This window comes from Monodon monoceros, unplaced genomic scaffold, assembly GCF_005190385.1.
Source record: "Monodon monoceros isolate NGI ecotype Baffin Bay Population unplaced genomic scaffold, NGI_Narwhal_1 Super_Scaffold_6, whole genome shotgun sequence".
Taxonomy (NCBI): domain Eukaryota; kingdom Metazoa; phylum Chordata; class Mammalia; order Artiodactyla; family Monodontidae; genus Monodon; species Monodon monoceros.
In genome coordinates this window covers 49,834,995-49,860,030 of record NW_021703783.1, presented here as the reverse complement: position 1 = coordinate 49,860,030, position 25,036 = coordinate 49,834,995, and the positions used below count along the sequence as shown (strand labels likewise).

The following is a 25,036-nucleotide window of genomic DNA, read 5'->3' as shown; positions in this document are numbered from 1 at the left end:
TAGGAAAAAAAAAAAAAAAAAAGAAGCAACAACTTAGAAGGCAGTGGGTAAAGTAGCTACTTGAGGTGTGAATAGATTATTAAATGGACAGAATTACATAATGTGGAATTACATTCCATTTCATTCTTTCAAATTATCACTGGGAAAAGGTAAATTTGGTGGTAAAAAGATAATTAATAGGGCCCTACTGTATAGCACAGGGAACTCTACTCAATACTCAGTAATGACTTATATGGGAAAAGAATCTAAAAAGAGCGGATATATGTATATGCATAACTGATTCTCTTTGCTGTACAGCAGAAATGAACACAACATTGTAAATCAACTATACTCCAATAAAAATTTTAAAAAAGAAAAAGAAAGATTAAAAAAAAGAACAAAAATCACCAAACCCATGTTCAAGAGATAGAAATAAATAAATAAATAGTTTAGTGTTTGTAACATTGAGTAAAGGTAATACTAATATTAAATATTTTTCTTATTACCCCCCAAAATACCTGTTCATCTTTTAAAAAAAAATTAGAAGGATAGATAAGAAAAAAAAGTCACCTACAATCCAACCACCCAGAGATAACTACTGTTAACATATGGTACATAACCTTCTAAACTGTTTTCATATATGTGGAAATACATGTATTTTACAAATACAGGGTCATATATAATTATTGTTTTGTAAACTTTTAAATTTGTTTTAAATTGCTTTCCAGATCACTAAATATTCTTTTGCAATATTATTTGAAATGCCATGTATATTTTCACTAGTTTATTTAACTAGACCTCTATTTTGGATATTTAAATTATTTTTTTGCTATCATAAAAAGAGTGATTAAAAGCATTCTTGTGGCTTTATCTTTATGCATAAACATGACTTTTTAGCATAAATTCTTAGAAGTGTATTTGCTAGATTAATGGCATACAGATTTCTAAGACTTTTGACATAGCTTATTAAACTGTCCAGAAGGTTACTACCAATTCACCCTCTACCCAGCAGTGCTAATTTCCCAGACCTCAACCAACACTGGATTTGATGATATTGGAAATGTTCGCTAATTTGATACATAAATAACTATTCCTCCTTTTACTTCGGCTTTTTATTACTAACCGGTGGATAATTTTCCCCTATGCTTATTATCTACATTTCTTATTTTGAAAAGTATCTGTTTATATCTTCTGCCCATTTTTCCAATGTTTGTCTTTCTCAGTTGATTTGAATATTGTCTGTCTGTCACATGAATTGCATATATATTTTGCCAGTTCGTTTGTTTACCAGTTTTTAAAATAGTGTTTTGATCTATGGAAATGTAAAATATTTAGGTGGTCCAACCTAATATATCTTTTCTTTTTGATTTCTTCTTTGGGAATCTTGTTTAGAAAGGCTTACCTCACCCCAATGTTATACAAAGTTCCCACTTATATTGTCCTCTAGGACTTGTATGATCTTAATGTTAATATTTAAATTTTTTATTTAACCTAGACTTTACTGGAGTATAAGGCACTGGGTTGTAAGATATTGAGGGTGGGATCTAAATTTAGTTTTTAAATACTTTGCTGGTTGCCCCAGCACTATTTATAGTATGTATTTCATTGATTCTATTGGGCACTTTTTATTTCAAACATGTTAACATCTCTGAAACCTGGATGCATCTGTGATAAACATTTTACAATTTACTTCGCAGGTTTTTTTCTTTTCTTAGTGTTACTTGAAGTAATAAATCCTTTGATTAAGGGCTTCTTAGATTTGATAAAACATAGTATTTCCTTCTAATCGTATTTCACTACGAGTTTTTTTTAATTAAAGAATGTACTTTGAATTTTTATAAAATCTCTTCTGGGAATATACTAAAATGATCATATTTTTCCAAAGATGTCCCAGTACTGAACTATTTGTACATTCCTGAAATAAACCCTACTTTACCATGGCATATTACTTATTCAACACAGTGTTACGTTACTTTTTTTTAATTTTAGAATTTTATTTATTTTTTTATACAACAGGTTCTTATTAGTTATCCATTTTATACATATCAGTGTATATATGTCAATGTTATATTACTTTTGCTAATACTTTATTTAAGATCCTTACATCTACTTTCATAAATCAGATTGGTCTATAGTTTTCCTTCATTTGTAATGTCTTTGTCACATCTTGGTTTTAGAGGTATGTTACATTTGTCAAAGAAGTTGGTAAACTTTCTTCTATTTTCTGTGATTGATACAGTTTGTAATAGCACAAGAATAATGATTTTTTTTTTTTTCTGTAAAAGTCTAAGCCAGTTTGTGATAACTCTCAATTTCTTCTAGAGTTACTGATCAATTCAATTATAATTCTTCTTTAGTCAGATTTTGTATTTTATTTTTAGAAAATTATGCTGAGATTTTAAATTTGTGAGAATAGGGTTATACACGGTATTCTCTTACATTAAAATATTTTTCTCCATATCTTTGGTTTTATCCCATTTTCATTCCTAGTTTTGAACCTATGTTCTTTTTTTCTCCCTTTCTTTCTTGACTAGACTTGATAGAAATGGTCCACTTTATTGATAGAAATGGCCTTTTCTATGATCAACATTTTGGATTTACTTAATTCTAATTTTTTATTTTTCAAGTTAATTTATTCAAGTGCTTTTAATATTTTCTCTTTGCCTTTGATTTTCATCAGATTGCCTGTGATGTGCCTAGATGTGGTTTTATTTGTATTCGTCCTGTTTCAGATTTGTAGCACTTTTTGAATCTGTGACTTGAGTTTTTTCCTCAGTTTGGGAAAATTCTATCTTCAAATGTTGCTTCTTTCCTATTATCTTTTTCTTCTCTTTCTGTGACTCTAATATGTTAAACCTGAAACTGTGTATCTTGTATTATCTTTTCAATAACCTTACATTTTTTTGGCTCTCTTAACTTCAGCCTGAATCTATTCTTCTGACCTGTTTTCTGTTCATTAATCCTGCATTCTTCTATGTCTAATATGCTATTAAATTCATCTCATGTGTTTATATTTCAGTTATTGCATTTTCAGCCCTAGAACTATTTTATTCTTTACAATAGATTCCTGTTCTGTGGTGAAATTCTCCATCTTGCCATCTATTTTCTTGAATATATTAATCACTGTTTTTGGGGTTTTTAAAAATAAATTTATTTATTTATTTTATTTTTGGCTGCGTTGAGTCTTTGTTGTTGCATGCAGGCTCTCTCTAGTTGTGGTGAGCGGGGGCTGCTCTTCATTGCGGTGCACAGGCTTCTCATCGCAGTGGCTTCTCTTGTTGCGGAGCACGGGCTCTAGGCAAGTGGGCTTCAGTAGTTGTGGCACTCGGGCTCAGCAGTTGTGGCTCCCAGGCTTGAGAGCGCAGGCTCAGTAGTTGAGGCGCACGGGCTTAGTTGCTCCACAGCATGTGGGATCTTCCCAGACCAGCGCTTGAACCCATGTCCCCTGCATTGGCAGGCGGATTCTCAACCACTGCGCCACCAGGGAAGCCCTCACGGTTATTTTTAAAGTCTGTGCCTGATGACTTAAATATCTGGATATCTGGGCCATCTATAGACCTGTTTCTTTTGTCAATTTATTTCCCTTGGTCCTTTACTTTGGTACGCCTGGTAATTTTTAATGAATGCCAGACATTGTCTATGAAAAATTGGACTCTGAATGATGATGATGTAATCTTTTTCTACAGAGGGTTTATCCTATCCTCTGATAGGCAGCTGGAGTGGGGAGGGGAACGAGGGAAAGATTACCTTAATCTAATCAGGGACTGAGCTCACTTGGGGTTGGGTTGCAGTTTTTGATAAATTTGGTCTACCCTTGATTTGTCTCCATTATGTTGGTGTGCAAAGTTCAAGAGAGCCTACTGTTAAAATTTTGGGAACTTTGGGATCCAGTTGCTAAACACAGACATTATTAAAAACAAATTATGTAAACTTATAATTAAATAAGTTATATTAAAAACAAAGGTAATAAATACTCAAAATTCACGTCTAAATTTTTAACTAAATTTAACTGTTGTGATTTATATCTGCTGTATTTGAATTACAGAAATGCTATATAATGGTGTCACTACACATCTCTTCCCAATTCCATGTTAAGTAATGTCACAGTTGTATCTTGAAATAGCCTATGGTGGAAGTATTTGTACCATAGAAATCAGTAAACCCTACAAATCAGAGCTTGATTATTGTTTTGTAGACTGTCTAGATCAATTGTGATTTTGGCCCCCCTCTACCCCCTCCCTGGGGTATTTGATAATACCTGGAAATATTTCTGTTTGTCACAATGGTGGGGGACAGGGCAGGGGAGATCTATCTAGTGGACAGAGCTATCTAATGGACAGAGGTTAGGGATGCTACTAAACATCCTACAATGCATAGGGCAGCCCCTTACAACCAAGTATTATCCAGCCCAAATGTCAATAGTGCTGGAGCTGAGAAATCCTAGTCTGCTGGCACTTCTGCTTCCGATCGACTGGAATCTTTACCTTTCTTCCCTTGCCTAGAATTGGCAAATGCCTTGAGGAAAAAGGAGGCCATTTTATCCCAGTTTATTTTGTTGTTCTTGCTGTAATTTTTCTAGCATTTTGAGTCACTATTTAGTTCAGTTATTTTTAATCTTTCTTATATTTAATAAACATGTTTGACTATGAACTTTTCTTCTGATACAGCTTTCGGTAGCTGACACTGTTTATTTTCACTTTTTTGCTCTTTTCAATGTTTCCTTGTAAAAGATCCCAGCCATAGACATTTCCATCTCTCCCTTAGTTGAAATCAGTGTATCTTTGCAGTTGCAAGCAATGCTATTGCTGAAATAAGCATCCACTAAAATTAAATTCCATGGGTGGTCTATAGAAGCTACTTTGGAAAGTGTGATAGGGGATAATAATTTAGAGACTCCATAACCAAGTATTTATTTATACTTCCACCATTCCAGTATCAACTTGAATCATTCAACTCTGCGGTTACTCTTGATTTACTGGAATTAAACCATTTATTTCACAAATAATTAAGTAGCCTGGATATGCAAAGGTTTACGCCCCTGCACGGGGTGCAGATGTGGGTTACAAAAATTCTGCCGTGATGTGTTCTCTCAAGAAGTTTCTAGCTTCTAATGTATTAAAACTATCAGTTACTCATCTAAGTTCCATTATTTGGGGAATTTAGAATCCAGACTAAACTTTTAAAAAAATTATTGGACAGAAACTAACTTAATTTTAGATTTGCGGCTGCTTATACTTTACCATGTAAATTTATTTAAAGCTGCACAGTTTTCACAAACCTTACTTTATACTTATATCTTTATATCCTTTTAAACTATTTTTTAATTGAAGTAGAGTTAATTTACAATGTTGTGTTCGTTTCAGGTGTACGGCAAAGTGATTCAGTTATACACACACACACACACACACACACACACATATATATATACACATCTGTTCTTTTTCAGAGTCTTTTCCATTGTAGGTTATTAATACAAGATATTGACAATAATTTTTTAATGTGCTATATCGTAGGTCCTTGTTGTTTATCTATTTTATATATAGTAGTGTGAATATGTTAATCCCAAACTCCTAATTTATCTCCCTCCACCACTATCCCCTTTGGTTAAGCATGAGTTTGTTTTCTATGTCTGTGAATCTGTTTCTGTTTTGTAAATAAGTTCATTTGTATCGTTTTTTTAGATTCCACATATAAGTGATATCATATGATACTCATCTTTGTCTGACTTATTTCACTTAATATAATAATCTCTAGGTCCATCCATGTTGCTGCAAATGGCATTATTTCATTCTTTTTTATGGCTGACTAATATTCCATTGTATATATGTGCCACATCTTCTTTATCCATTCATCTCTCAGTGGACATTTAGGTTGCTTCCATGTCTTGGTTATCATAAATAGTGTTTCTGTGAACATTGGGGTGCATGTATCTTTTCTAATTATAGTTCTGTCCAGATATATGCCCAGGAGTGGGATAGCAGGATCATGCGGTAACTCTATTATTAGTTTTTTGAGGAACCTCCATACTGTTTTCCATAGTGGTTGCGCCAATTTACATTCCCACCAACAGTGTAGGAGGGTTCCCTTTTCTCCACGCCCTCTCCAGCATTTATTGTTTGTAGATTTTGTGACGATGGCCATTCTGACAGGTGTGAGGTGATACCTCATTGAAGTTTTGATTTGCGTTTCTCTAATAATTAATGATATTGAGCATCTTTTCATGTGCCTGTTGGCCGTCTGTATGTCTTCTTTGGAGAAATGTCTAGATCTTATGCCCATTTTTTTATTGGGTTGTTTTCTTTTTGTATTAAGCTGTATGAGCTGTTTGTTCTTTGTATCTTTAATAGCATCTTTGTGTGATTATTTCATTTGGTACAGTAATGCTATGAGCTAGAAAAGGTTGATGTTATTCTCACCATTTTACAGATGAGAAAAATGAGATGGAATGTTTAAGTAACTTGCTTATGGTTATACAGCAAGTCCATGCTGGAACTTTACAAAACTTTATTTCCACTTGGTACTCTGGATGGCTTCTGCACTTTTCTTTGATAATGTAATGTGTTAGGTCACTTATCCATGTATAAAACCCATTGAAGACATGTCTCTGAGTGAAAATTTATGCAATTCTTATTCCATTGATGACCATGTTTCGAAAAAAGTATTATTCATTTATAAGAAGAGCAGCTTTGTGGACTGCCTCAGAAGTACAGGATAAAACTTGTACATTATTTTTTATAAGCTGTCTTTAAATAATTTCAAAGTCTGTGAACTTGAATAACATGTTCATTGATTTTCTGATGCACGTTTATACAAACAAGATAAATTTACATGAATTATAGTTTAAAAAAATTTGCCTATTTTGTTTCCTAATTTATTCTATCCATTCTAATTCACTAAGAAAAATCTAAGTTATTTCTGTCTACATCTGAAAAATTAACTAAAGAACTAGGATTGTAGTTTAGGAAATACAAGGCAAGATTGCTCTTTCCCCACTTTTCTTCCCCCAAAACACACACATATATATACACAAATACTCATATACCCAGTTTCAACTATCCAGGGATTTTATGTGTAGTTATTGCTTCAATTTTTCTATATGTGGGTATATAGTTTTTATTTAGGGAAATGCAGTTATAATTATCTTTGCATACTGTTAAACTTTGAATCATGCCTTACTATAGTTTTCCAGTTTCTCAAAATGGAGTTGTTCCTTCCTTTATTTTATGCTATGTTTTTATACTATTTATGTTTTTCTTTTTTTTCTTTTTTCTGATGGTTTAATGAGTCAGGCACTAACAATGTTTTTCGCTCCCTATCTTTGCCAGTAGCTCCAGGAAGTACTTTTCTTTCAATCTAGCTGTTGTCTCGCCCTGAGCTTTCAGATGAAATGAAGACAGAAAAGTACCTCCCTACGTTACAGATTCTTTTCCTATAAATCACTGTATGTGGGGACAAGACAGGAAGGTAAATGGAATGAGAGAAGTCAATTTTGTACACTCTTCAAAATAATATATGAGTTATTTAGATATAACAAAAGCTTAAGTCACTATTCAGAAATCTAGTTCATTTCATAATGGTTTCATTATACTGGAAAGCTTACTTTTTTATGGATTTAAAATGAGGTGAAGGGCAATTCAGCTCTTTTAAATTCAAGTTAAATGTACTTTGTTAAAGGTTAAGAAACATTTGCTAGAATTATGAGCAATTTCCAGCTAGTGTTCCATAAAAAGAAAGCTTGAAGTTAAGTTCATGTTACTCTCCCTAGTAGAATTCCATAGTGACTGGAATGGTTTATGAGTAACTATCATGTGGATAGGGAAAGGGTTGGAAAAATAGGATTTGAATAGAAAGTAAGGATGGAAAACTCCATCTCTCCCTCCCCCTTCTCCTCCCCCTCCCTGCTTTCACATCTGCCCACCTCCAACACACACACACACACAAAAACAAAACAAACAAAAAAAAACCCCACTATACCAGAAGGGGAAAAGCTTATGTTGAAAGTCTCCTTTAGTGGTAAATGGAACAGTATAGTTGAGTAAATTGTGTGTGGCATTGAACTGGAATTTCTTCAGTGAAAGGGCTTATGTTCTTAAAGAGCTGAAAAAGGGCTTAAATTTTCTAGTAGCCTGGAATAAAACTGCACAGGAGGCGCATGTGAAATGCAGCATGTGTTAATAGTTTTGCAGCAGAGTCCCATTTGAAATGTAGCAACACAGCTGGAGCAGTGACTCATCACACTAACATCTACTGTTAACAGTCAGACTCTCTCTAGTAAAGCCTGCACTTTCTCACATTATAAGGAGCTTCTTAGGCTGCTGTGATAGTATGATACGTTCCCCAAACTTGGTCAGGCCCACTTGAACTTAACATTGTTGAATACCTGCCATATACTAGGCATTTTTCTGCATTTAGTTCTTACACCTGTTTGGTTTTATTTTCCCCATTTTATAGGTGATGAATTTGAGGTCACACATCTGGGCTAATATTCAACTGGTTCCACCAGTTGCTTTTAGCCTGTGCTTGTTTTGATTGTTTGATAAAAATGAAGATACAAAGAAATTTCAAGGTAGAAGGAAAGACATTTAAGATAGCTCATGTCAGGTGGCCTCAATTTTCTCAGAAAAGTAGGGAGAGAATTCAAAAAAAAAGTGGTAAAAATTTCAAACACAGCTACTTGAGAAAATGTAATGGGGGGTTAATAGTGAAAATAAAGGGACATTCCAATTTTAATAACTAGAATCCAGCCCATGAATCCAGCTGCTGCCCTACTTTGCAGATGTTGCATGGCCTGATGGTTTCCTGAATACTGGCTACATCTTCCTGTCAGGATTCCAAGGGACTTCCCCAAGGATAACAACCAGCCTGAAGCTGAGTTTTTCTTAATGATCTACCATGATGGATCTATTTACTTTTGGTTCAGCCCTCCCTAGGCTGGAATGGTCTTCAACTGTCAACTTAAATATTTACTATGACAAAGGCAAATTTTTTAAGGAATTGAGGTGTGTGTGTCTGTGTGTCTGTGTGTTCCATTTGTTCCAATTATGCTGAGTAAAATAACCAGATTCGAGTGACCAAAACAAAATATTAAAACTTTATTTTCTTATAATTATTTAACTTTATTCTTTTCTAAAAGTTTGAGTATTGCCATTTTAAATCCATTTGTATACTGTCTGTTTTTCACAAGACAATTATCCTCTCAGTTTCTTCATCTATAAAATGTGTTGTTGTGAAGATTAAAGGAGTTCATATATATAAAGCACTTAGAACCATGCCTGGCAAGAGGCAAGTGCTATGTAAGTATTAGCTCTTGATTATTATTATTATTACCATTATTATTATCATCACCCTCATTAGTGAACCTGTGTAAAATGAGCTATTAATTCAGTGCAAGGCCTTATTAGTAAATGTACAGAAAATAAAAACTATCCTATGTGGTTCTTGAAAGTCTTAAAATTATCAGGAGCTGATCACACATGGATAACATTGAGGTTTATCAGCTAACAAGGAAAAAAGTTCCCACTGAAGCTGTAAAAGCCCTATTTCCTTCTCTTTTCAGCTCCAGAAATCTATCTGGTGAAATGTTACAGCTTAATTCCCATTTTCATCATGCTTTTGTCTTATTCAAAGTCTCTCCACAACCTGTCTCACAAAGTTCAGACATGCATCTGATCAACAAACAAATATTTAGTGATTATTACATGCCAGGGACTAGAGGTATAAATACGACTAAGGCATGGCCTTGCAATTGTGGAGTTTACTTGTTAGTGGACAAACAGGCACATAAACAGATAATTACAGAACACAGCAGAAAATGCAATGATGGAAGTGCATACAAGGTGCTATGGGAACAGAGATGAAGGACACTAGAGTTCAACCCGGAAGTTTCAGATAGGGCTTCCTGGAGGAAAGGATGCCAAGGCTTAAAGAATTTCAAGCAGAAACTTAAGTGTCTTCTCTGGGATCCCAGGGCTTCCTTATTTGGTCCTTTTTAACCCTCTAGCCATTTCTCCATTCCTCCCAACATACCTTACCTCCCCACTCCTATTGGACCAGTCTCATAATTATGTCCTTGAAAATTCCAGTTTTGATCCTATCTCTAATTCCTCGTCTCATATGGCATTCTCTATCAGATATTCTCTGCCTGGTAAAGTGTGTTCTCCTCTCCTCCATGAAAACAGGCCCTACTTTGATGCAGTCGTATACATTCCTATTACTTATGAAAGCATATCAAACAGTCATATTCAGATAGACTTTAATGTTATTTTTCCACACTTTGTAACTGTTTATTGTGTTTTTCTTATCACTCCAACAAAACTATAAGCACCTTAAGGAAAAAAGTAGTTCATAAGTTTATTTTGTTTCACAACACCTGGCAAAGGGTCAGCCAGAGCAAAGTACAAGATGTCAAAAATACTTACTGAATTAAATTGTTTCACCAATGCCTTTTCTGGTTTATCTGATGTTCAACAAATTCATTTTATGAAAGTTTAGAAGTTCAAATAACCAGAGGAGAGAACATTCTTACTTCTGTCAGTTAATTTACTAACTGAAAGTCAGTAGTATTATATGAGAAATAAACTAGCTTGGTAGAATTTGTGAATGTAAAGAAAATGTGAACCATGGAATAAATTACACATTTGGTTTATAAAGCAGCCTGTGAATAAGGTTCTTGTACTTGGTAAGCAGTAAAAAAAGCAGTATATTGTTGAGAGGGAGTGTATTTAGGGTAGAGTACAAGTTTGAATGGTCTTTTTTGTAAGGAAGTATTATATATACATATATATATCAGTCAAGTAAATGATGAGAATTATACATATATGTGAGTGCTGCACGCATGCACACACACACAGAGTGTCAATAAGATAACAGAAATAGCAGTTGGGAAAACAACCTTTTCATAGCGCTAATGATGGGCATTTTTAAACTCAGCACTTCCTTCTTATTTCTTTTTATTTCTTATCTGTTTCCCTCCCACTGTTATTTCTCACATTGTTCCTCTATGTAGTCTTTTCCACCTCACTCCCTCCTCTCTAACAAACAAACACTCCACACACTTTCTCATTCACACTCACACACACACACACACACACACACATACACACCCGCACCTCAATTGTTTCCTACACTTTGTGTTCAAGTACGAAACCAGCTATCTCCAGAGGGTGTCTGATGGTGCTGCCATTAATACACTAGACTACTGAGTGGTTTTCAAACTTTTGCGCACGAACCCCTAAAAGAATTTTGAAAACAAAACAGAGAGACTCTGTGCCAGTTACCAATTTATTTATTGCCTCTCACCTCTAAATCCATCTTCCTTGCCTGCTCTGCTAAAATGGATCTGGGACCTTTAAATATTTTTTTCTTTGTCAGCTAACATGATATTAAACCTTGTCAGTAGAGGGCACAGGGGAAGGATTGCAGGAGAAAGAGGTTCTTCCTTCCTGGTTTCAGTATGCTTTCTCAACAGGCTCCTGCAGAGCCCGTGGCTTTTCCAGCATCTGGCTCACGCAGTGCATGCAGATTCTCTATTTGCAGGCCCTTGCAACGTGGGCGGCTTCCCCAGCACCCAACTCCTTAGCATGCGCAGCCTCTCCAGCCCCCAGCCCTTTTCACTGCTTCTCAGGTGACAGGCTCCTGGCTTCTCTGGAGCGAGGTGCAGCCTTCAGGGCACAGGAGTGAGCAGCACCTGGTGGTCAGCAGCCTCCCCTGGCACTTCCCTCAGGTAGTTTTGTAGTGGAGCACTCCCAGGGAGACACCTCCCAGCAAAGAGCTTTCCCCAGCACCCCAGAGGGGAGGTTTCTAGCAAATTCCAGAAGGCAGATTTCCAGAAATTTACAACATCATGGCCCCAGTGACTCCTGTGCCATCAGCCCCAGAAAGCCTGGGCGGGGGGCGGGTTGCAGGGAAAGCTCTTCCTTGGGCTCTATCTCAGCCCTAGAGGCCATGATAGCTTCCTATATTTGCTATCTTTGTCTTCTTTAGAATTTCTATTTACTTCTTACTAGCCAATCCCTCATCACCATAATCCTCTGTCACACACAGTAATTCTCTACATTAAACTTTCCTGTTCAAATTACTGTGTGGTTTCTGTATCCATATTGGGTGCTGACTGATACACCCTTCCTCATACATTTTAAAGTGACAGCTAAAATTTCTTATCAAAAATTTAAATAATTGAAAAAAGATAAATTACCTGGTGTTCTGTATATAGACATGCTTAAAATATATTTCTGTCAAAATCTTAGAGTGACATATCTAGATCAGTTAATGAATGGGAGAAGTCCACCATATAACCTAAGTTGCAAAGGCAGTCCTCACCGTCCTGTCTATCAAGTAAATCAGACTTATTTCCTGTACACACACACACACACACACACACACACACACACACAAAGACTTTCATTTAAAATTTTTGAATAAATATGTTGATACATGTTTTCATGACACACATCTCACTTAAGACTGGTAGGAAATGGATAGACGGACAACAGATGGAGAGACAGATAAGCAGACAGCTGGCAGGCAGACTGAGCCTTTCCAAGATGAAATACTGTTTCAATACTTTTTTACCAGTTCAATATTTCTCAGTTGTTTTTTTTTTTTTTTTTGGCCTTGCTTTCATGGGTCTCTCCTTCAGAAGTAATGCCTTCCTGAACTGTCCTTTTGCTTGATGCCTTGAAGATTTTATCCTGTGACAACAAGTCATAGTAATATTTGGGATGGGTGGAAGGTATGATATCTTTTGTGAAGTGGGAGAAGGGCGACTATGACAGAGGAGATTGGAAGGAAGAGGTGGCTGACTACAGACTCTCTCAGACACAGACAGCAGTTTCAGGAAAGTGTATTGTATAGCGGTTGAGGACCAGAAAATTGCTTCCCTCAAAACTGTCCATGCCCTGTGGCCCCATGCCCTGTGGCCACCCAGGGCACAAGTTCTCCAGTACTAAGAAAGCAGCACCAGGACAAAGAATACTGTATTCTACAATTAAGGCCAAAGCAGGGATATTGTTCCCCCTAGAAATGACAAGAAACCAAGTATGGAGAAGCACACTTTTTTTTTTTAAAATATAGAATAAAAAATATTAAACTATATTCCTTAAAAACTTAGAAAACAAAAGCTTTCCTTACAAGAATGCTAAAGTTTCCTTTAGAGTCAATATCACATCAAATATGAAATCCTGAACCCCAGCAGCACCTATGTTTGGACAAGGGTCTTGCTTTTACTATTTGTGACTCAAGATGTCACATGGGTTAAATCCTTCATTTACAGTGGTTCTGTTTCTTATTTAAAACAGTAAGTTTTCCTTAGATCCACTACTTTACTGAATCACATAATAGGGAAAGAAATGAAGAATCTTAAACAAAAAGCAAAGGAGATGTGGCCAATTTTTACCATTTGGGATATTAACAAGTTTAACATGGCTCAGCAACTATCTTAAGTGTTATATCAACTATAATGACACAAACTAAAGGTGTTGAAATATAAAGACGTGTGTTTTCTGAGAGGAAATGGGTGACAATTTGAAGGGCTGGTTTTTTTAACAGAAAGAATACGTAAGAATTCAGAACAGATTCGCAACCAACGCTAATGTGCAATAAGGTTTATGCAAGTTAAGAAAGGTTTTAAACTTTAAAAAATTTTTTTTCAAGGAAACTACTGTTTCCTGTTATTTCTGGGAAATCTGTAAATGCTAGTGTTTTCAGAAGGAAACATTTGTGGAGAGTTGTTAAGTATGTTTTACTTGCTACACATATCAGATTCTTGTTTGTTCATTTCCCCTAAGAAGTCTGTAATTCTGTTTTAAATAAATGACACTTACTCTCAATTAAGGTTTCTTTCTTTTTATTCCCCCAAATCAGCATCCCTATGGGAAGTACAGGGCTTCTAGGATTTTCTCCACCTACATAAATAAATTTTTAGTAAAGAGCTTTCTTTCTTGATTAAGATCCATAATCTCCAGAATACACTGTCTGAATTAACTATTCTGTTGAAAAAGTCTATGTACTGGCCTGTTTTATAGTAAACTATTGGGATCTATAAAACAAAGATTCTGGATTAATGCAAAACTCAGAGTATGTAATTTACTTATATATGCATAAGTATCTATTATATTTCCCATTTTATTTTCAATACAGCTATTGCCCTTCATTGCAGAAGTATGAATAATCAACTTGGTGGATACTATTCAATCTGAAAGATGTACACAGAGAACTTCCATCATGGTCAAATAAATAAATTTAGGGCCATCACTTGATGACAGAAAAATCAATAAATACATAGACATTTCTACGTTCACCAAAATCTCTTTTATAGCTCTGCTAAGCACCATGGTTACTAAGATGAACAAGTTAACGTTAGGTATTTTAAAGATCCAAACAATGAGAAATCAGCCAGTCTACCAAACTGGTAGTTTATCATGAAAGTCAATAATTACTTTTGTTTTGGTGGTGGTAGGGAAATAGAAAAATTAGAAAAAATAAAATTTAGTAATGGAAAGATTCTAATGTGAACAGACAATACCAAGTTTGTTGCCATCTGTGATTTGTCCATATCCATAGGTTTTTAACATACTTACTTGAACAATGGAGTTCCACAAACAACACATTTATATATTCCAGGATCTTTGTGATGTGTATATTCTCCTTCGAAGGCACTGATACACAATAAACAGAGCATAAAAAAATTTAATTAAACAAGTTAGCATTATTTCTTATAGAACTTATTTGCTTAAAATACATTTTTCTAAGAAAACTTTCAAGGGCTTTTTGTCCTAAAATGAGAACAGACCAAACATATGGAAATCTGAACATTACTAATACATTTCAAATCTGTATAATAAAATGTGCATATAACAACTCCAAACTAGTGTGGGTTAAATTTTTTAAAAAATCAGGCCATCTAGTTATGTAATGCTTAGAAAACTTTTTTCCTATTAAAAAAAAAAAAAAAGCCTGTAGTTCAGATTCACAGAAAAAAAACATTATTACATAAGATTTCTGCTACTCTACAGTGTCCAAGAGTATATACCAGAAAATGCAGAAGGGTCCAACACTTCCAGTGGAAGGAGTCTTATTTTTTGGTTTGAAAAGGAATATTGCAGCTTTAAGGGAATATTTTTCTAAGTTAACAATCTTAAAGGCTAGGAGGTCATTCAGCTAATACAAATCAGCTGTGCTAGCCCAACAAAAAGTCTGTGCTCTGCAGCTTGTTTTTATTATCCTTTCACCCTCTTTATGAGGTCCAATTTTTTTATAAACAGAATTTTTAAGAATGACCTAATCTCTAGTTGTTTGTGTGCATTAAATCATTTTGCTAGTCATGTACACAACAGGACGGGTAGGTGACTTGGACCAAGACCGAAGTCCATCGCTAACTCATCGTGCAGTAAAGGTGTACGTTGTCAGAGATTCAGCATTTGGTGAATTCAGTAAACAGTATATACTGTGACAGGAAGACAGTGTTGCCTATTAACAAAGACCCCACGTGTGGTAAAGAGCTCTTTCAGTTCATGAATGAAAACAAGAAGTTACATCATTAATAAATTTGGATCAGAGGTAAGTTACAGCCTTATGCCAAGCTCCATGGTATAAATTAGACAACAAAATGGTTGGACTTTGGCAAGTTACCTTTGAGCTGGAATCAGCTGAGAGAGACTTTATTCACTACAAACAGTCTTGGAAGTGAACAAACTCTTTTTTCAGGACGTAGGGCAAACTTCCAAGGACCAAAGCCATGTGAGGGCAGTTATTGAAAATTTTTGACATTCCAACCACAAATGAGCCAATAAATACTTTCTCCACATGTGCTTCAAAAAGAAATTGGAGTGGGGTAGAAAGGAACTAAATTATGCTACCTTCTTTTTGCAGCCAAAACGTCTATACTTACAATGGCCACCTTCAAATTTTCAGTATCCTGGCAAAGTGCCATGTCCCTCATGGTTTTGCTTACTCTGATGTCTTCCCAAAAAATGTACCTAAATCGCTATTACTTCCACACATTTTGTAGTAAACTAGAAACAGGCCCTTAACAAAAGCCTTGTGACTTTACAAAAGATAGAGTGTTCATTAAATGGGAGAAAGAATAAATAAAACTTAGTCTTAATCTAAGCAATACCATTTTCAACCTTTTCAAGGATACTAATTTGTAGACTTTAGCAAATAAGTATAGAATCCTTTAAATTAAGTGGAAAGGAAGAGGATTCAAAGGTGGGGCGGGGGGATAAGGAGGATGAAGAAAACTAGCTCTTGCTTAATGGCGTTTTCGTAAGCTCGCCTTACCTTTCGGTCCCTTTCTCCTGAGTGACATGGTACTGCTGGGGTGTCAGCCGCTTCCTCAGTTCCTGCTGGGAAAAGACCACCTTACAGCTCTTTTTATCCCTACATGACCCTGGAAAGAGAGAGGATGTGGGAGAAGGAGGACTTTTAGCTTGAATCCTAAGTAACTGCTTTGGCTGGCCATCACAGCACAGCTTCTGCAGTCACTTGTCAATGACCAGGTCAGTCCCTAACACACTAGACAAACTTACCTGAACTGCAGCTGCCTATTTCTCTCAGTTTAAAAAGAATGGGACTCAAGATTCAGGTGATTCCACTGGAGCACTGACAATGTGCTATAGCCAAAGCTGCTGGCAGGCAACAGTAAAAACCCATTGAACATTCACAAGGTGGGAATACATCCTTTACGTCTCCCAGTATCTTGAACTTCTTTTTTTTTTCAAATGAATTCAAAAAGCATAACTCTATTTATAAGCATTTATGCTGTATATATAAGAGGATGGGCATATTATATTAAACAATAACTCTCCATTCGTTTATTAGAATAGCCCGAAACCTTCCTCATTCAATTTCCAACCTGGGTGATTTAAATACTATCCTATTTGTTTATTGAACCCTAAAGATGTATCTTTCCACAGCTAGGAATTCTCTGTGATTCTGTCAGAGGCTTCACTAGGTTCTGAAGAGTCCTTAAAAACAAATATCTCTTGCAAGACTGTATCTTACCGCGCTTAAACGGGCAGCAAGAAACATTTAATAGACTGCAGGAGAAGGCATTTACACTAATGCAGATTCAAGAAGTTCCAAAGAAAGAGTGAGAAAAATAGGGAGGGAGGAAAGACAAAGAAAAGCAAAAGTGAATGTGATTTTATTTAGAGACCTACATTTTTCTTTTTATAAAATATACTTAGAAAGACTTCACTGGCTAAATATATTTGAATGGTAAAATAGTTTTAATTAGATTCTAATAACAATGTTAGCTTTTACTTCAACTTATACAGACCGCAATAAAATGTCCAGACAATACCCGCTTATATGGGGTATTTTGTCTTACCTGAACAAATGACTGAAAAGAAATACAGTCGGCCCTCTGTATTCACAGATTCCACATCTATGGATTCAACCAAACACGATGGAAAATATTCCCCCCCCCAAATTCCAGAAAGTTCCAAAAAGCAAACCTTGAATTTGCCATGCTAAGGCAACTATTTACATAGCATTTATATTGTGTTAGGTATTATAAGTAATCTAGAGATGATTTAAAGTATAAGGGAGGATGTGCATAGGTTATATGTAAATACTACGCCATTTTATATAAGGGCCCTGAGCATCCTCAGATTTTGGTATCTGCAGGGGGTCAGGAACCAATCCCCCATGAGTATCACGGGATGATCAATAACTCCAGACACGGCAACCCTTACTCACTGCAGTAAAATTGCTTTTCTTTGCTTTTCCATCACAGTGCGAAAGAGGCACGCAGATGTCACCACATGCAAAAATTTCCTACCATGTTACGAAATTACTGAAAGAAAGCTTGCTTAGTTCCCCAAATATTAAACTCAATTTGTTTTGAAACATAAAAGAAATATGATTTAGGAATAGAAATGCTTTCTACTTCTTTTACTTTTAAGGCACCTAATGTCATAGTATACGAGATCACTGAAATTAAAACAGGAGAAACTTAAGTAACCACTGACTCTGATTGTGGGATTGAAGCAGGATATCAGCTTCCAGAATCAGGGCCACCAAGATAGAGTGGTTGATTCTCTATGAGAAAATATGGAGGCAGCAAAAGAGCAAACCAGAGCCGAACAGCAAAACACACCTTTGAGTAGGCCTGTGGGTTGTCAAATAGCGCCTCTTCTGACCTTCCACAAAGGATGTTAGCCCTGCTCTGGCCTGAAAAGATCCACAGGAACAGCTGGCAAATCACACTAATGGCATGTTGGTCTCTCATCTCACTGAACCCCATATTACACTAGGCTTTATGCAAATACCTACTACTTAACACTTTTAATATTTTCTAAGAGATAGAAATGTTTCCCTGAGAAATGTTTGTCCTGTCAGAACAAGCCTCTCCACAAACTGAATGCAGAACTGGCTGTGATAGGTGAGTCTCTGCTCAATTTGCTATGGACATCTTAAAAAGTAACTTTTTGTTTTTATTGCTTTGTATGTTGAAAGGGTTGTATCTTTGTGGATTTTATCCCCCCAAATTCATTAATTGTAAATCTAACATGACAAAATAACTTGGTTAAAATTATTCTTTCCAATGGCATAGATAATTAAAATCTATACAATTAGAATTAAACAATTCTGTCTAAAATATTTTTGTTAATATACGTTCATTCATACAAAAAGGCCAATTGTGTTCCCAAAGTTGAGAGAACTAAGCTACCCATCTGTATGTCATTTAGTACAAGAGAAGCAACTGCAGGTTTAAATTACATGGTATTGGATTGCAATTTCCTAACATTGGATGCTTTTCTGCTTTTTTACCTTGAGTCATTTACTAAGGAGTGTTCATAAAAAGTAGCTTAAAGCACAGATGCTTGCAAATCGTTTAGGCAAAGATGTTTCTCTCTTTTCATTCTCCCTCTCTCAAAAATCTCTCTTTTCTGAAGAAAAAGAATAAAACTGTTGGTCAGTATTGACGAACCATGTCAAGGATTTGTACAAGGAAAAAAGGTAAAATTGAAAACATCTGATTGAAGTAAATAAGACAAACATAAAAGCTTCACTGGTGAATGAAGGGTATTGAAAAAACTTTATTTCATAGATTAGAAATTACTTTTGATCTAAACATTCTTAAAAACAGATTGTTTTCTACTATGAACCATCTCATTAGCTGTGCTACAGAGACCTCGTTTTAATGGCAAGCTTTGAAAGAGTGCTGCTGTACTCTTTTGTTAGTCTCCGTCTTATTTGTAAGGGGGATAAAGATTTCATTCCAGCTTTCTTTGTTTGTCTTTCAAGAACCACTAAAGCAGTATTCACACAAATTTTGTAGGAATGTGCCCTATGTCATAGCCTACAAATTATTTGGTTTTGGTGCACTTAAAGGTCATCTTCCAAATTAGCAAAATTTTCCTACATCCTGGCTTTTCAACCTTAAATATAAATATTGTTTCCTAACTGTAAGTGAGGTTTGTTCTTTAAGAAATGCTAGTGTTTATTTAAAGTTGTCAAACTTTGTACATTTTTATTCTTTGGTCATACTATGTTCTCAAAATAATTAGGCTTTTAAAGTGTACCTAATAGCAAAAGGAAGTATGTGTGGACTAGAAACAACCATTGTGATTTAATACTAAACAATGAAAAGTTAGTCAGATTTTAATAAATTTCTTGCCACATAGTTTAATAATAATACACTTCCTGGACAATTGAAAGCTGTACTATTACATTAGCTCTCCTAGCATCATAACCAAAAACTGGCATATATAAACACAGAAAGGCTTCACTTTTGTCTCTAATTTCCCTTCTCCCTATCAGACTCACTTTTCTAAAGTCATGTGGTGCCACTGTTAATTTCAAAGAAATCATTTCATTTTGAAATTCTAGAATAATTCATTGGATGGTTTCCCTTTACTATCTTCACTTAGGTACTGTAATTTTCTTATTACACAGGGTAATTTAACATTAGTATTATATGACATCTGTTCAATGACCCCTAAATTGGCTTAGAAGTACGTTAGGGAAAGATTTTTTCCTTTATTTAAATGGTTAATAGAGTACTTCGAAGCCACAAGTGAGCATATGTGTATACACACGCAACACAAAGCATATTTGAGAGGGTAATATTGCCACTTTGGTATCTAATCATAACACCATTCCATACAGAGTAACTTTGGTATATATCAGACCCACCTTGAACCCTATCCAAGGGCATTTATTTGCTAAAATATGCCCAAAGTCTCTTTTTATATCAAAGCTTGTTCCATATTGTTGCCTCAAAGCCAGTATTGTCTTGAATTAGAGTTCACTTTCTGCCTTGCCTGCTTCCTAGTCACGTGACCTTAGACAAATGGGTCTCTCTATGTGCTACCACCCTCAGAGGTCTGCTATAAGGATCATAGCAATTAGCACTTAACAAACACTGTCTAAACAAATGCAGTATTATATTATCATTTTGATTACAGTGAATTCTGAAGTTAAAACTGTATTTTAAAAGGTAACCAGATCAGGTATTTCAGTGTGCTGCAATATTTTATTGGTAATTATTTTTCCATAATAATTCCCTTAGAACAGTATTTTCCTCACAAGTTATCTTTAAAAATGATTAAAATGAGAATTGAAAGAAGAGAAGAAAATTAAAATTTGAGTGCCTACTATGTGCCAGGCACATTTCTAGGCACTTTCACGTAACTACATTTAATCCTCTCAATAATTCTAGGAGGTAAATGTCACACCCATTTTACAGATACAGAAACTGAGGCTCAGAGAGGTTATAACATAACTTACTAAGGACAAGCAGCAAATAGATATACTGACTCAAATCCCAGGCTATCTGACTGCAATGCCCATGGAAAAATTATGCTACAAATTTCTTCTTTCTTCTTAAATTATGCAATAACTTTCAGCTTGAAAACTATCACTAACAACTTAAGATAATAAGAGAGAAAAGTAATAATCACTACAGTACATCCAGAAAAGTAAAAACATTTGTCTATTAGCCAATGTCTGTATTCTCTGTGTTCATTCCTTCAGCATAGGGTCAGTGACAAGGTTCAAACGGGATTCTCACAAAGTCTATAAAATGTTGAAAGGCTTTTTAAAGTCCTGTTTAGAAGTAAATCAAATCTGTTAACTAAATCTTAGAGCACTTTTAAGTCATAAATCTTATATTTCAGTGCGAAAAATCAAAACAAAACAAAATCCAAAGATCCCATAACTTTAATTTTGGTCCTAGGATCAGAAAAAATGAAACTATTAAATATCTTCCCAAAATAAGAAGTGAATAAGAGATAAGACTATCTTGTTTTGCTTTGAATTAACTAGGTTAAAACAGTAAAGTTCATGTTGAAATATCTTGCTACTATATTTAGAAATGGTGTATTTTAATTTTCACTATAAATTATAATTTTCAGTTGGTTATTAGTCTGTCATACTTGGAAATTAAAGAAACTTTTATCCCAGATGTAGTAGTGTTAGGAATTTCTAAATAAGTGGGCATTTATAAAAACCAAATCTAGTCCATTTTTATAACAGAATATAAAATTATATGCCATGAACCATTTTTCTCTTGTGTTTTGTTTGTTTTGCACTCTAGTAATTTAATAAAGGCTTTAAGAAAAAAATGCAAAGCACAAGAAAGAAAAGCTCCATGCTTGTAGAAGCATGCTCAATTTTTCTGATTTTTTCTCTCAACGTAGACCTATACAGGAAAAACATTCCTGAGATTAACATACAATCTAAGATGCCATGCCACTCTGGCTTCAGTCCTCTGGTTTCCATGCAACTAGGGCTGTAGGACTTTCTTTGAGGACCACTGATCTGACATTTTTCTTACTGGTTTTTTAAGTCATCAAAAATGTTGAGTGTTTACAGAGTGCCAGGCACTGTGCTAAAAAATACTCATTCATTCATTCAATATTACTTACTGAGCACCTACTATACGCTGGCATTATTCTAAGTACTTAAGATATATCTGTGAACAAAATAAAGATCCTACATTCATGGAGCTCCCATTCCAGCAGGGGTAGGGGAAGACAGATAAAACACAGTGAAAATAAGTAAGAAAACTATATAGCCTCTTAGAAGGTGATAAGTATACAGGATGGAAAAAAAGCAAAACTGAGCAGGGCAAAGAAGACTGGGAGTGCTAGAAGTAAGGGCTGTAACCTTAAATAGAGTGGTCAAGGTAAGACTCAGGGAGGTGACTTTTGAGCACCGCCCTGCCTTAAGGAGGAGAGGAAGTTGACTATGCTGCTATCGGAAAGGAGAGCTTTCTGAACACCCAGTGGAAATGGCCAATGCAAGAGATGAATACACTGAAAAGTTCATACTCCAGTGGTAGAGATGGAGACAAGTAATTGCAACGCAAGTACTAAAACCTGAATATGAATGGAGTAGGTAAACAACAAAAAAAGAATATGCTTTTACATCTGGAAATTTACAATTGCATATCTTAGTACAGACATTGTCTGACATTACCTTCCTTCCTTCCAAGTGAAATCCTTTAAGCCAAGTGGTATACTCAAAATAGCTCTCAGAGAGTACTTGGCTGAACGATGAACACAGAATTAGACATGCGGTCTCTGCTAATTTGCTCTATGTATTTAATGTCATCCCTTTCAGACTACAGATCGTCATTCCCAACCTGGAGCTATGTGTAAGATACTCAACAGACATTCTTTGGTGATGAATTTTTGATAGGCCTAGAGAGCAAAATCCTTTGGCCAAACAATGTTTTTACCCTTCGGAGACAGTTCAATAACTCCCCGCTTCAGGTGGTAGCAGGGAACATCCATAACTAAAGAAAGTATAAAATTAGTACCTCAACTTAGTTTCCATTTTTTAAAAACATTCTTGATTTTTACATTTAGGTTCAGTTTAATTTCATCTGTCCTCTAAGTCCTAAATATAACACAAAAGGAAAACAAAAACTCTAGATCTTAGGAATCAGAAAGCAGACAATTGTTTCTTTTTAAGGTAAGGATTTGTTTTCCTTTCTATATGTGAGAAAAATCATATCTTTATTTCTCATAGTAATAATCACATTTAATGACTTCTTGCTGTTTTTCTATTACTTCATATAAGACAGTTCTACAGAGCAGTTTCAGTTATATTCTATTGATGCATGCACAGAGTTCTAATTAACATTAATGGACGTATAAGCATGCCACGGCAACACACCATTTTAAACTTCTTGAATTAAACAAGACCATATGGTTTAGTGGTGCATAGTTGAATGATAAAATTGGCCTTCTGGTTTCCATACTGAAGGTTTGAATAGATAAACTAAGAAAATATTTTCAAGGAAGTTTTCCTTCCAAGTCTACATATCCTGATAAATTCACCCCTACTCTGATCTTCCATCTGAATATCCTTAGTACTAGTGTATTTACCCTGCAGGGTACTATTTACATGAGCTAATATAATATATTGCAATTATTCTCAAATGTCGTCAGTTGTTTCTGCTTTATTTTCCCAGATTATAAATTCTTTGAAGACATAAACTGTTGAGCCTAATATTAATTCATACCTTCTACAACTATTTATTAAACATCTACAGTGAATTAAGAACTGTGATGTGTACTGGAAAGTTAAAAATGAATAAGTCAAGGTTTCTGCCTTAGGGGAGCACATACTGTAGCAGAAAAGATAAGAAAAACAATCAATACAATGTGCAGTCTTATAGTAAAAATATATGCAAAGTTTTGTGTAAAGAGAGTTAACAAAGAAGACATTAACACTCTTAAACTTTGCCCACCTACATTGACTAGGTCCAGTTATAATTGGGATATGGAAAACTCACATTATTTGCAGAAACAGCATCTACAGGGTCACAGGGCCAGAGAAGATTCAAATAGGGGAGAGAACTCCATCCAGACAAGCTGATAGATGTAGTGTGGTCAGATATGTACAATGTCAAGGTGGTAATCAAAGAGTCTTTCATGTAGGTGGGATTAGCTAATTTAACAAAGCAAAATAGCCAAGATAAAATGTAGATTCTGATTTGGAAGAGGGAAAATTGGGCAGCTGAGAAATAAGGCAGTTTTAAAATTAAAGGGGAAATATGCCAATGTTTTCTCACTGTAAGTCAATGGGAGTAAATGTATTTGCCACAGTATCTAAAGTCTATTAATATGATTTTAAATTCTAGCCTTTGATATTAAGTAATCTGTAAGGCTGCATGATTTTCTTGAGAGGTGACAAGAGAGCTTTACCACTACATTCATCCGATGATACACTCATCTGAATGAACTCTGTAAGACAGAAACCACATTTTACATTTCTTTTACTTGTGGGTTACAAATTTTTAATTGTTGAATACATGCGTGATAGTCGTTTTATCAGCATTCTCTAAGGGTAGCAAATAAAACTAAAGAGTGCTCATCAGTACTTCAAAACGTAATGCAAATACAAGAGCAATGACTTTTGTATTAATGTGGACCATAAAGACTAGAGTTTAGGGAAATATTTAAAATATGTCTTGATCCAAAAAAGCATTTTCTTACTTGCAAAGCATATGAGTAAAAAGAGAAGTTTTAAAGGCACTGCCATCATCAAGTGACAACAGTGGAAGAGAAAGTTACTTAACTTCAAGTCTATCTGACTGCATGTGAAATGTCTGACGAAGTTAGAGTTCCCTGTTTTTAATTTTTTTTCCAGTATGGGTCTTCACTAGAACATCATAGCCAGTACAGAAAAAAAAATTTAAAAACAGACAGGCTCATTTCCATTCTACATTTCACATGCAATCAAAAAGACTTGCAAAAAATAGTTCTCTCTCCCATCCTCCCTCACCGCCTTGGGAGCACAGACTGAGGAGATGAGAGGTAACCACCCACAAAAAGGAAGGAAAGGAGCCCCCTCTTAGATTACCATGCAGAATTTTATTTCCATGTAACATCAAGTATGCTTTTGTTAGAAAGAAAATAAAACTTATGTTGTCTAAGAGCTCAGCTTTGTAAATTTCTAAAATTACATTATCACCCAAATCCAATTTAAAATCTAAATTAACTAAGCTCGATGGGCAGAAAATATGTCTGCAATTGCCACTCAGTGGACAGCTAAATCTGAGTCTAGCTATACATTCCAGAAAATCTAAGAGATTCTG

The 25,036-nt window shown here is 35.1% G+C and overlaps 1 protein-coding gene across 2 annotated transcripts in view; it reads right to left on the bottom strand.

Moving 5' to 3' along the window:
• MSRB3 (methionine sulfoxide reductase B3) overlaps nucleotides 1–25,036 on the bottom strand; it is a 191,553-nt gene that overhangs the window by 98,585 nt on the left and 67,932 nt on the right. For both annotated transcript variants that reach the window (XM_029204718.1, XM_029204719.1), the window contains exons 3-4: nucleotides 16,258–16,366; nucleotides 14,556–14,633 (exon numbers count right to left, since the gene is read on the bottom strand). In XM_029204718.1, coding sequence (XP_029060551.1) covers nucleotides 14,556–14,633; nucleotides 16,258–16,366 — 187 coding nt within the window. The remainder of the gene's footprint in view (nucleotides 1–14,555; nucleotides 14,634–16,257; nucleotides 16,367–25,036) is intronic.